Below are 13,497 nucleotides of genomic sequence, written 5' to 3' on the forward strand. Positions count from 1 at the left end.
CTGCCGCATTTTCTGCCGCCTCTCAAAGAAAAAAAAAATCGGCAAGCTCAACATTGTCATTTTGCTTCAATCATCTCTCGACACCCTGCAAGAATTCTTCATCCCGACCGCCAATTGTGCTATTCCCGGCGTAGCCTCGAGGCCGCACACAATGGGGTCTGTCGTTCTTTCCAATGAGTGGGCTGGCTTCAAGCTGCCCTCGGGTGCCGTCAAGGTCATCCAAGTTATCCCCAACACGTACGATCAAGTCCTCCTCTCTCTACGGTTCCCTGCGCCCTTCTGAACCAAGTATCGCTGACTCTTTCAATTACTTTAGTATCATTTCCCTAGGGAAATACGGCTCATTTCCAAGTAACCTCGTCATCGACCGACCCTACCACCTCACCTACGAAGTCCAAGACAAACGCCCCGACGAAACCTTTTGCCGCCTGCGAATCGTGCCCGCCCACGAGCTCCGCGCCGATATCCTCGCAGACGTAAAGTCGAAGGATGCCCCCGAGAACGGCGCTGACGGCGAACTCGACGAGGAGGAAGCCAACGCCGCGATTGCCCTGGCCGCTAGTATCGTAGCCCAAGATGATGCGGCCGCGCTCGCGGCATCTGCTTCGACGGACAAGGTTGTGCGGCAGACGCTGACGGCGGATGAGATTGAGGCGCTGAAGCGCGACGGAACGTCAGCTGGAAAGGACCTTATCGCGAAACTTTTATCGTCCCATACGGCGCTCGACGAGAAGACGGCTTACTCGCTCGAGAAATACAAGCTGCTCAAGACGAAAAAATATATCCGGCGCTTCGAGGTCTTACCGCTCGATACCCCGCTACTTACGCGTTGGCTCCTGGAGGATAGAGATGGCATGAAGATTCTGGAGCTGAGGGAAGAGATGCTGGCCCTTTTAGGCTGCTGGGCGAATATCCACTGTGCTGCCGCGGATGAGCCAGAGGTTATTACTGCGGAGAAGGCGGGACTTCCGAGTGGTATGAAGGCTCCCGAGCTCACGGGTGGAAGGTGGCTTGTAGTTGATGATACAGGAGGTCTACTTGTGGCTGCCATGGCAGAGCGGATGGGAATATTACATCCTCATCGACCCACAAAGAAGATACAACAGCAACGGCAGGCCAAGGCAGATTCGGCAGAGAACAACTCGACCCAGCAGACCAACACAAACCAGAATAGAGAGGAGAATGCGCCGGCGGATGTGGATACGGCCATGGCCGATGCGATCGAGGTCAGCAAGCCGGAAGCAGACGGTGCTGAGCTTGCCGGCGAGCAGAAGATCCCAGAAACCGAAACAGCACCTACGGAACTCAACGCGGAGGCGGAGGCGAGCAAGGAATCTGCAGAAACAAAAAGGAAGGCCGAGAAGTCTCGGCCCCGTCCCTACGATCGTGACGATCTAGAAATTCCCTATGCGGGCTGCAATACCATGACTCTCATCCACTCCAACAGCCAACCTAACCTCTCCTTCCTCAAATACTACGACTTCAACTTCGCCGCCCCCAACCCTCCCTTCGCCTCCCACCCCCTCCACACGAATCTCCTCTGGCTCAACTGGCTCCAGCTTCTCGAGCCCGACAAGGACGCCATATACGCCACGGAACCTCCCGCCGTCTCCCCCGACGAGCTGCAGACGTGGAAGGGCAACCGCAGGGGTGTATACCACCGAAAGCGCAGACGCTGGGCCCGCACCCGGTTTATCGTCGACTCGACCCGCGCTGGCGGCTTCTCCGGCCTCGTGACGGCCTCCACCCTCGACCCCATATCTCTTCTCAGACATACCCTTCCACTGTTGGCCCCCGGAGCGCCCATCGCCATTTACTCCCAAAGTGTGGAGCCGCTCACGCAGCTTGCGGATTGCTTCAGCGTAGCGCGGCGAGCGGCTTGGGCTACGGATCCACCTCCCGAGGCGGAGGGCCAGACGCCCGAGGAACTGGAGAGATGGCCTGGTTCAGAGGATTTCCCCATCAACCCCGGCTTGTTGTTGGGGACTACCGTGCAGACGAGTAGGGTGAGGCAGTGGCAGGTGCTTCCCGGTCGGACGCATCCGCACATGACGAGTCGTGGAGGTTCGGAAGGGTACATATTTACGGCGTGGAAGGCGTTGCCTGCTGTAGGGAGAGTGGAGGCCAGGGGGAGGCATAAGAGGAGGAAGACTACCGCTGCGGTAGCGACGCCGACGTCGGCGGAGGGTTGATTCTACAGTGAATCAACGTGATTGTTTGCGTCACGGCTCATCATGGCATTATGATAGATAAAAGGCACAATGGCCCGGAGCATGACTTCTGCACGTAGTCAATGATTAAGGCGAAAAGAAAGACATCCGGAGTCCAACTGAAAATGTGTTGTTATGCCCATTCGTGACAGCAGAACTCCTCGGTACCCCGCACTCCTTTTGCTACTAGATATTTTGTTTCTTTCTACCCGTCTATAGAGACTTGCCCATAAACTTCCTCTTGGTAAAGCTCAGCCACCACTTGCTAGGTCGTCCATCACCGCCATCCTCATACACCCTCGCAAGTAACCTCGTCGCCAGTTCCTGTCGAACTTGGGACAAGTACTGACGTAGCAGTTCAGCATCCTGTCGGTCCCTAGGAGGCTCATACATCTATCAGGTGGTCCTGTTAGCCCCCAACGTGTCGAGAGAAGAAAAAAAAAGAATCCTCATCCTCCTAGATATAGCCCCCAGCCCTAACCTACCTGATTCAAAGGCCAACCAGGATCACCCGGAATAGCAAAATTAAGATCCAGCGCCAAATTCATAACATCCTTCGTCGCCTCCCTCACCGACGCCGTCGGCTTAATCTTGGTCAGGCAATCACTAACGAACCAAATGCCGTACACGAGCAGACGGTCGGCGGCACCCTGGATCTCGAAGTTGCGGAAGAAGGTGTTGGCGCGGAAGACGGCGAGGACCTCGTCGAGGATGTCGTAGGATTCGCTGTCCGGGTCGGGGGACTCGGAGGCGGGGAGCGGCGGGGAGGGGATGGGGAGGGTGTAGGCTGGGCCGCGGGTCTTGGTGCGCAGGGGGAGGAGGGGGAAGTTGCCTATTAGACGGGGAGGGTTGGGGTCGGCGTTGAAGATGGAGTTGTAGGCCTGTTTGCGACTTGGGTCAGCAGGGTCAACGAGTAGGGAGCTAGGGGGAGGATCAAGGATGAGGTGCATAGGAGAGCTTCGAGGAAGAGCTTCGAGGTTAGGGAGAAGGGCGGCTGACCGGCATGGTGGGGGGCCTTTGATGTTTAGGGAGCCCTAGAACGGCGGTTTTTTTGGTTATACCGGTGTGGGAGATCTCCCTCCTCTTCGAATGGCGGGACAGAACTGTCTTCCAGGCAATGACGAATTGGCGATTGACGATGCGGAGCAGTATGAGGAGTGGTGGGGCAGCAGCGCAACTGCCAAGCTCGGAGGTCTAGGCAAGCCACAGATCCCGTTGGTGCCCCGCCACCCTTGCCACAGGAGAAAGCAAGGTCACGTGAGGATGGAAATACCTAGCAAGCCACCCTTTTCATCCACCAAGTTGAGTCAGGAGGATCGCCACAGCCCCATTCAGGCTGAAAAGGGAGGGTATACATGGTACTTGAGGTAATAATAAATACGTAAACTAGATTAGTATCTGTACGGACCAATCGCTCCGAATGTAACCGATTGGTGCCTAGAGCCCGGATACATCGCGATCTCACGGAGGAAAGAGCAGCTGACTTCGTGGTCTGGTCGCGCAAAGTTTTGGGGTACCCGTGTCACGGTTGGGGCCTTGATGGTCGCGCCAAGGGCGTGGACATTCCCATCCACCCCTTCCTCGAGTAAGGAGGGTGGGCAGAAGAGAAGGAAAGAGGGTCCGGAGGCTCCATTCTTCGTACGAGATTGGTAGCTGGAGAGGCAACTGCGTTCATCGTCTCTCGCAGTGGCTGCCAATAACGCTCATGCTCTCATGTCCTGCTCACTTTCTTCGTAGTCGCACGCCCCCCGCTCCCCAAAGGGCATAATAACCTAAAAGAACATTGAAACCTTATGGATTCCTGATATTCCTGCTCGAGTAGTTATAAGGACGTTTCATCTTCGATCTCCCCGATTCTCCTTTTCCTCTCATTAAACATTGCATCGTTCCTGCGTCCATCTGTTCACCGAGCGAAACAGCTCAGCGAGTCCAGTGTTCGGGCGTGAATTACGTTCCAGGTCACGGTGAAACCCCTCGCATCAATCAATCAAATTTTGTTTTCTGAGTAGGTCAAGTCTGTGCTGTGTGTGATTTGTTGATTCCCCCCCAAACAATGAAACCCCACTGACGCGCTCTGCTTTGTTCACCGTCCTAGAACCCTGTGTCGGTCGCGACCTCTTCACCAAAGGGGTTCTTTCACTCACATTTTCGATTTTGGTCCATACCAAGATTTCTTTTGACAAGCAAAGCCGCGCTTGGATTTTTCTCTCTCCGCTGTCTCTTTATTCGACTCGTTTGTCCTCAGTCGAATTCGTCCAGTGCTTTTCGCCCTGACTCTGAGACAAAACCGGCGCAACAACGAGGCTGTTACAGTTACACAACTGAGCACCGCCGCCAACAACAAACCCTTCTCCTCAACCCAAGCTCGCCCCAACAACCCGATGTTGGCGTTAGAGTAAGAAAGCCCGATTCCACTAGCCATCGCGATTGCCTCCTGCAAAATATTGGTCGCGACCTGGAAGTCTGAGTCGCACCTTCTCGCGTCCCCTCTGTGACGAGGCGTGGAACATCAAGTTTGTGATCTGCGCCTGCCCTAATTGTACCTGATAAACAGGAAGGAGTGACACACTCCTCAGATCGTCATCAAATACCACCCCTTTCGCCTCACTCTTCCCAGCTCCCCAGCCCGGTGGTAATCCGTCCCTCAAGCTCGACGCCCCGGCCCATGATTCAATTTAATTCATCTTTCCCCGTCCTTCTACAGAAACGGGGATTCTGTGCTAAGCGCTAACGCGTCAATTATCGAATCTAGTTCAGTCTTCCACTATAGCAGTGTCTTCGGTCAGATCCGGAGCCTTGTTATGGTGCCCACCATGGTTGAGGATGATCACACAACCTTCAGAGAGAAGGATTCCGGCGCGATACGAGCCCAAGCCTCCAGCGACACCAGCGCGCAAGATACGACAGAATTCACCGAAGCAGCCGCGGACAACGTTGACTCTCCAGCTGCAGAGTCGCCAATCATTCCTCGCAGCATCGCGACCGAATCTTCCAACACCCAAATGAACGCTGACAACGACGATGCGTCGGAAGATACGGCCCAGCCCGACTCGACAATAGAGGAAGCTGTTGTTGAGACTTCGGACGCGCCAACCGAATTCCCTGCGATAGACGATCTCCCGCCTAATGCTCCTCCCTCGCCTCACCAGTCGGCTCCAGCACAAACGACATGCGCCGCAAACTCGTCTCAATCCGCGCATTCAACGTCTCCCAGCCAGCGCGCCAATAAGAGATCGAGGCGCCACCATTACACCCTCGTCGAGCAAGGATCTCTGTACGACATCATGCATGAGAACTCCGGCGTCGCCCTCTTCATCCGACCCATCGCGTGGACCGATAAGCACAACTCCGCGCTCAACGTCAAGTGGATAGATCGCCCCAAGATCGTATCCCCTTCTCCCGATCCCAACGCCACGCGGGATCCCCGGCGGAAACTTGCCGCAGCTGCGTATATTCTCTGCAAGGAGCTCTCGGCCATGTTTTCCGACTCATCCCAGCCTTTCTACAGCATCTTTTCTATCCGGGAAGTCATGTCCCGACTTTACCCCGACAGTATCTTCCCAACATCTAGAGGAGAGGCCTGCCCAGAGATGCGGCTATGGTTCGGTAGTCGCGTGCACAGAGATGCGATCCGCGTCCAATGCCTTTGGAGGTGGCCTTACCCCGAGCTCCCGGTGGAAAGCCAATATTCCGATGGACTAGAGTCTTTCCAAACGGAGTCTACCCAACCCGCCAAGTCAAGCGGCGCACCGCCCGCTGGTGCGACAGATGTCCCCGCGCATTGCGGAAAGCCTATGCTTGCATACATTGGTCGGAAGCAGCTCTCTTCAATCCGAGCCAGTATTTACCGAATTGCTCTCGGTCCGGGTAGAACCCCGAACGAGCCAGTGTCCCGGTTACAAAAGCTACGGTCCAAGCTTCTCATCCCCGCAAACGCCGACTACGACCCCCACCTAGTCGCCGTGCTGCTCGCCATGGCGCAGGATCACATCTATCCCCACACCGTAACGCCGTACGTGGTCCGGGGCGGCATCGCGCCACTCGTCAATTATACGCCGGAGTTCCGTGACGTCACGGTGCGGCTCATCAGCACCGACAACGCCAAGGCCGAGTTTGTCATTTACACGGCCACGTTTACGGCCGACTACCTCCGCCAGTTCCACTACCCTCACAAGGCCTTCCCTCAGAAGACAGACGACGGTCAGACTGCGTTGCGTCCCGACTTGAACATTGAGGTGACCAAGGTGCCTACGTGGCCCATCATCGGCCTTCGGGAGCGCTTGGGCCAGGCTCTTGGCGAGGAGGTTGTGGGTTCCTTTGATGTTGATGATCCCGAGACGTGGGAAAGGCAGAAGTTTGAGGAGGAGCTTGAGGCCGAGGAGGCCCAGGAAGAGCCCCCAGTAGAGACGAAGCGGAGACGGGATCGCCCTTCGTTCTTTAATGGAAACTTCGAGGAGGAATTCCCCGAGCCGCAGAGAAATGGCAAGAGGAGGCGATTAAGCAGCAACCAGGTTGAAGTGGTGATGTAGTCATTTCTCTAGCTGTTTCTTTTCTTTTTCTCGTTACCATTTCTCTTCTGCATTCGGTCGGCGTATCGGGATTCGGATTCTCTTCTACTGTTCATATTTTTTTTTCCCCTAATCACGGCCTCTATGATCGATTTCTTGCCTCCAGGGGCTGTAACTCTTCTATACCATGGGCATATTTTGCATGGGCTCTGTGTCGGCAGAAGCCAAGGCAGATGTACAAATGGCATGTTAGGGGAGCATTTCTAGTATTGGAACGGCTTGGAAGGGGACGGCGGATATGGAGCACAGGGTAGATGGGTGGCTTTTGCTTTTGGCTTCTGGTTTTTCGACTTGATTTCTCTTACGAGGTAGTCTGGCTAGCGAGGTTTACGAGGTAACGGCGCAAAGGGTAGACGGAAAGTCAAGATCAATGGCTTCACGGATGGTTATGGAAGTGGAAATGATGGACTGATGGACCGATGGCGGCTTGATTTCGGGAGGGCGGACTGTTTGAAACGAGGACTTTTGCTAGCTCGTGAATATATTTTGACCGCCAATGCAAGTTTCCCTAATTTCTTTCTCTGTGTACTAATTCTCCGTGAATGTTTGCAGCCTGCATATGGGCTGAGCGTCTCTCAGGCCGAAGAGGTCTCCTTGCAGGCAGCCACGATCTCGTCTCGGTCTCGTTCGGATGATGAGTATTACCTCCCGAACCAAAAGGGATGAAACTCTGCCGAGCTTACAATCACACTGGATCACTCGAAATACGAACGTGATACGAACATGCGATTCGGATGACATCGAGCAACTTCCTCCATTTGCCTTCCCCAAGATGGAAGTCGGCCGAGTTCGGGAGGGTAGGACGAATAGTCATGGAGTAGCAGTAGGGCAGCAAAAAGAGGGGAAGTCGATGCTTAGCCACGATCTTGAACTGAGTTGATTGAATTACGAACATCGTGAGCTTCAAGACAACAGTAACCGTAGTATTTCAGAAATAGCGGTGCAGGGTGCGGAGAGCTTTTGCTGTGCGAGGATTCGTGATTGCTTCAGACCACATCTTTTCTGTCTATGGATGCCAAGCGCGGGGTCAGAATGTCAAGTATGTGCCGATGGAGAAGAGGGATTAATGGCACCTGCTAAGATCCAGCATCCAACCACCAAGTATTGATTTTACGCTCTTGGTCGAGAGATATCGTAAGTGAGGTGTGAGGTGTGCAAGCTCGGGAAAGTCGGGAATTGGTCAGCGATGGGAAGCGCGTCGATCATCGTCGGCCACATGGTCGAATCAGGGACTTATCGCCGAAAAGGTGGGGGAGATCCCACTAGAAGAGAGAGGCTTTGCAGTTCTTGTTCTGGGGTTGGTCCTGTGCCTGGGCAGCCCTGGAGCTGGAACGGGAGTGGGTTCAGGCAAGGCACCAAGCTCTCGAGTTGGTTCTCTTTTTGCGGTTAGTCTTGCGAATGATCTCGTGGAGGGAGGTAGGATCTGCGGGGGAGAGGATGTGCACCCCAAGTTGATGAGAGTATCAGCATCTGCGAATACGCGTATTCAGGAACACTGCAGCGTACTTCGTAGGTTTGTTAGCAGATGCAAGATGGAGAATGTGGTTCGTGTTGCTTCGACATAGGCCCGAGAGCCGTGGCGCGTCCGGCGCAGATCAAGATATCCTCGTCCATGGAGGGTGAGAATATCGTTTCAGTGTCCAAATGAGATGAAGATTGACCACTCCAACTGTTTTGACTTTTTGATAAAGACTACAAAGGCAATGGCCATAGCAAGGAAATTCGGCCGAGATGGTAATACGAGATGGATCATCGATGCCTCAGTTTGGCGTGTTGATCTGCTCAGATATCGGATCGTAGTTTGGAGCTAGTGTATGAAGTAGTGTGTGCTGTGCCTGAGCTGCTCTCAGATCCACGGATACTGATCGATAGTTCGATTCGAGCCCTCTACACTGCACAGTGGCGCATAGCTTTATCTTATTAATAAATCCAGAGAATCCAGAACGAGAGGGAGGGAAATATTGATTGCATAAACGCCAAAAATTAACTGCCGCGTCAATTGCAGAGACCCATGCATACCCTTTCCCATCTCGAAAGCTTTGATCTCTTCCCAAGGGCTCGGAATCTCCAGAATCCCCCAGAGTTAGTAAGGAAAAACAAAAAAAAATCTGCCCATCCTGACCCTGCAGCACCAAAGACGGCCATGCTAACTACCACCCGTCCCGTCATTGACAGTCGTCGGGTTGCTGGAAATCTCTCAGGTCCGCGTACTCGGAACCGGGGCAGCTGCCCTAACTCGGAAGTCCTCCCGAAGCCTTGATGGCTTGTCGCAACTCGACGATAGTGAAGCCGTAGCGTAGTTCAGGCGACCTTTGACCTAACAATAGGAACGGCTAAAGCCTTTTCTTGCCGTTTCTTTCCTCAGCGGAATAATGAGATCTTCAAGCTCAGAGTCGAAAGTGGGGACAAAAGCCGGCATGGCCCATTCGTCATTGAGGCGGTCAAGTGGAGGTCGCAGTCCAGGTGGTCCGGGGCATGGATTGCAACGCTGGGACTGGGAAATGTGGAGGGCAATGTTAGCAATGCTACCTTACAGTTGGATCTGATGATCAAGAAGAAAGAAAAAAAATTATGGATCTTGATGAGCCCCGGTCCGTTTTGCGTCTGGGGTCCGGGGTCTGGGGAAGGTTCCATTTCGTGAATTTCCCGCCATCCTCTGCCACACTTGTTTGACTGAATCTTTTGGACCCCAGCATGAACGCCAACATCTGAGGTAATGAATTGGATTGCCTGGAGGAAAAAGGGAACAGAAAACCGGCTTGCTGATAATGCCATTGATATCGACCATAATGCTGGCGATATTGGCTGTCCTGGTCAAGGCTGGAATGGACTCACCTCAGCCCTTTTCGTGCCATGTATCCATTTTCATCCGTCGTTTAACAAACGCGATACTAAACCCCTCGTTCTCCTCTCCCTCCTCCCCGGCAAGGCTAGCGCACGTCAAATTTCTCAGGACATCGTCGTGCAGAAGCGAGAGATATCACTCGAGAATGTGCGAGGTGCTAAGCCCACCGCCGCTCGTTCATGCCTCGAAACAGCATCTCGTCCGTCTTCCCTCTCATCGGCTCTGTCCAGCATCTCCATTTCCCCGGGTTTTCGAGGCGGGAGGATTCGCGGGACAGAGCGAGCAAGCACGAGGAAGTGGAGAGCACGGGACGAGGGGCGTGCTTCTCTTGGGACAGGACAGAATCTGGGGTCGGCGGGGGGCGTGTTCAGGCTACCGTCTGCAGACGAGCAGGGTAGCATGGCCTGGTCGAACTCGAAGAGGAGGACGATAAGATGGAGAGTGAGAATGAGAAAAGCACATGAAGATTGTTTAAAGTTTTGGAACCCTGCCGGAGCCGAGGCATCCTTCTTATATCCAAAGGCCCCTCCATTTCTCCGAGCTGCAACAGCAGCGCAAACAAGCGCTAAACTGGATTCTACCGAATCTTGACCAAGAAAATGGCCTGCAGGTCGTTGACCCTCAGAAATAAGCAGCAGAGTGACGATCCAAGGCGTGGTGGAGGTGCGATGTCACACCCCGCTCCCTTGGTCCAGCCTCTGAGTCCTCATCGCAAAACGAGGGATCCGAAAATGGACGGGCTCAGTAAGCCCGGATTTCTGTCCGCCTTGAGCCTTAACGGAAATGATGATATGCCTTTGCACACATCACATCGCATCATATACCTACCGTCCATGTTACCCCCCGCACATTCTTCAACCTAGTGAACGTGCTTCCCCAGCTCGTGGAGTGTGGGTTTGTGCTGTTCTTCCCCCGGTTCCCCACCGTAACCGCTCCCTCTTCCGCATCGATGTAAGACCCTGGACCCCTGTCCGGCTCCCACGCTTACCCACTTCCCGAGAAAAGCCCATTGAGAATTGAACTTTTTTGTTTCTTTCTTGACCTTTTTCTGCTCTTTACCATCTCATCGTCGAGAAACACCTCAATGTTCCCGTCCCACCCCAATGCCAAACAAGGAAGCTCCTCCGCCCCTGATTACATCGGCGCTAAGTCCGGAAGCCCAGTATTGATCAGGTGGGCCGTTCTCAGTTGACATCACTCGGCTCTTTTTTTGGGACCCTAATATTTCCCCGAACAAGGGATCATCACTTTGTTAGTCCCCAGCCTTGAAAGCCCAACTCTAGCAATGTGCCCATCGTGAGAAACATTGGGCAAGGCACGAGAAAGGGGAAAGAACCGCGGGGTAGTGCATCTCCGATGCTCCCGAGAGTGAAGAAAAATGAAGTCTGGAAGCGAGTGATGTGCGGTGAAGGGCCAAGCCTGGTCGTTTTGGTTCGAGATGGGCTGCTGGCGGGGAAAAACCGCAACACGCACCCCCGCAACCTCACGATGTTGCTGAGAGCAGGAGATGAAAAGCTGGAGTTGATCTCCATCTTTACAACTATAAGATGGGGCCCACTTCCCGCTCCCCATCGTGTCTTCAATCTTATCTCCAGACTCGTGGATACCCTCATCCCCACTCCGCCCCTCTTCCCTTGCCCATCGTAATAAGACCCTGGCCCACCCGATCTGCAGCATTGGGTAGGATATTGGTTCGCTTCTTAAACCTCCACGAAGCCCTCCGCTCTCTTTCTCCCCTCTTGCTTCTTCTTCTCTCCACGTCCCCTTCAGTGTGAACTGTGCCAGCCATGATGAAGCCAGTTGCCCTCCTCCTGTCCCTCTTCGGCGCTGCCGCGGCCCTTCCCGCAGCGGAGCCCATCGCGCTCCCCATCGCGCTCCCTCACCCGGCGCCCGACCGGGTTCTAGAGGACCGCGCCGCCAAGGTGACCGTCACCCTCCCCTATGCCACCGTCGTGGGTCGCGGCGGTTCCGTAGAGACCTTCAACGGTATCCCCTTCGCCAAGCCGCCCACGGGCCAGTTGCGCCTGAAGCCCCCGCAGAAGCTCACGAGCAACATCGGCACTGTCGACGCGACGGGGCTCGCGGCGTCGTGTCCGCAGATGTTCCTCACCACTAACAACGATAACCCGTTTCTTGACCTGCTCGGCGACATCTTGACGCTGCCGCTGTTCAAGATCGTTAACGGCCAGGAGGACTGCTTGACTGTTAGCGTGCAGAGGCCTGAGGGCACGACGAAGGATTCTAAGCTTCCCGTGCTCTTCTGGATCTTCGGCGGCGGTTTCGAGCTCGGTTCGACGGCCATGTATGACGGTACGGGCCTCATCAAGGCTGGTATCGACATGGGCCAGCCCTTCATCTTCGTTGCCGTTAACTACCGTACGGGTGCCTTCGGATTCATGCCAGGCAAGGAGGTCCTCGCCGATGGCTCCGCCAACCTCGGTCTGCTCGACCAGCGCATGGGCCTCGAGTGGGTTGCCGACTACGTCTCCACTTTCGGTGGCGATCCGGACAAGGTCACCATCTGGGGCGAGTCTGCCGGTGCCATCTCCGTCCTCGACCAGATGGTCCTCTACGGCGGCAACAACACGTACAACGGCAAGAAGCTCTTCCGCGGCGCCATCATGAACTCGGGCAGCATCGTACCCGCCGATCCCGTCGACTGCCCCAAGGGCCAGGCCACCTACGACACCGTCGTGGCGGCGGCCGGCTGCAAGGGCGCGAGCGACACCCTCGCCTGCCTCCGCGGTGTCGACTACACCAAGTTCCTCCAGGCGGCTAACTCCGTGCCGGGCGTCCTCTCGTACCACTCCGTCGCCCTCCAGTACCTCCCCAGGCCCGATGGCAAGACCCTACCCATGAGCCCCGACATGCTCGTCGTGACGAACCAGTACGCGGCTGTGCCCATGATCATCGGCGACCAGGAGGACGAAGGTACCCTTTTCGCGCTCTTCCAGCCCAACATCACTAGTACATCCAAGCTCGTCGGATACCTCAACGACCTCTTCTTCAACCGTGCCAGCAAGGCGCAGCTCGAAGGCCTCGTCAACACGTACCCCGCGTCCATCACGGCGGGCAGCCCGTTCCGCACCAGCATCTTCAATGAACTATACCCGGGCTTCAAGCGTCTTGCTGCCATCCTCGGCGATCTCGTCTTCACGCTGACACGCCGCGTGTTCCTCGAGGTCGCGACCACGGTGAACCCCAAGGTGCCGGCGTGGTCGTACCTCGCTAGCTACGACTACGGCACGCCCATCCTCGGCACGTTCCACGGGTCGGATCTCCTGCAGGTGTTTTACGGCATTTTGCCAAACTATGCGAGCAGGAGCATCCACACGTACTACATCAACTTTGTGCATAACCTCGACCCCAACGTCGGCGTTACCAAGTATGCCAAGTGGCCCAAGTGGAGTGAGGGGAGGAAGCTGGTGCAGTTCTTTAATGATAAGTCGGCGCTTTTGGATGATAACTTTAGGTCGGAGAGTTATGACTATATCCTGAAGAACGCGAATGCTTTGTACATTTGAAGGATTGGGCCGGGGAGAGCTTGACCTGCACTTGGGTGGGACATTAAGAGGGATGGGCAGGAGTCGGGCTCAAGGCTGGAGTTGAGCGGGGAGAATATGGGACCGATCAAACGAGACATGACTTTGTACATACATTTATTCAACGTATATATAAAGAGCTTGAATAGCGAGATGCTTGAACATAATGAACGACCAGAAGTCAGTCCCAAGGTTCGGTGTTATGTAGCCACGAGTATCTACATAGGCCGTAGTACACGACTTGGCATGGCAGATGACTCGAGCTGATTGAATAATTTGACGAGGCGAGGATAGAGAACCAGAGAAGGTCTCTTCGACTTTTAAATTATTAT

General features: G+C 54.8%; 2 protein-coding genes and 2 pseudogenes across 2 annotated transcripts; 3 read left to right on the plus strand and 1 right to left on the minus strand.

Annotated features, from left to right (window-relative positions):
* Nucleotides 1-151: 151 nt before the first annotated feature.
* On the plus strand, nt 152-2,192 carry SAPIO_CDS1151 (tRNA (Adenine-N(1)-)-methyltransferase non-catalytic subunit trm6; the record flags this gene model as incomplete). The annotated part of the gene is made up of 2 exons (XM_016784497.1): nt 152-237; nt 317-2,192. 2 exons carry the CDS (start codon nt 152-154, stop codon nt 2,190-2,192), a joined length of 1,962 nt encoding a protein of 653 aa, XP_016646052.1.
* A 231-nt stretch (nt 2,193-2,423) lies between these two features.
* SAPIO_CDS1152 (uncharacterized protein) lies at nt 2,424-3,160 on the minus strand (the record flags this gene model as incomplete). Its single annotated transcript, XM_016784498.1, has 2 exons — nt 2,424-2,603; nt 2,696-3,160. 2 exons carry the CDS (start codon nt 3,158-3,160, stop codon nt 2,424-2,426), a joined length of 645 nt encoding a protein of 214 aa, XP_016646053.1.
* Nucleotides 3,161-5,023: 1,863 nt separating this feature from the next.
* Nucleotides 5,024-6,739, plus strand: SAPIO_CDS1153 (annotated as a pseudogene; the record flags this gene model as incomplete).
* A 4,674-nt stretch (nt 6,740-11,413) lies between these two features.
* Nucleotides 11,414-13,147, plus strand: SAPIO_CDS1154 (annotated as a pseudogene; the record flags this gene model as incomplete).
* Between the last annotated feature and the right edge of the window lie 350 nt (nt 13,148-13,497).

This window comes from Scedosporium apiospermum (genome assembly GCF_000732125.1).
Source record: "Scedosporium apiospermum strain IHEM 14462 chromosome Unknown SEQ_SAPIO_0044, whole genome shotgun sequence".
NCBI lineage: Eukaryota > Fungi > Ascomycota > Sordariomycetes > Microascales > Microascaceae > Scedosporium > Scedosporium apiospermum.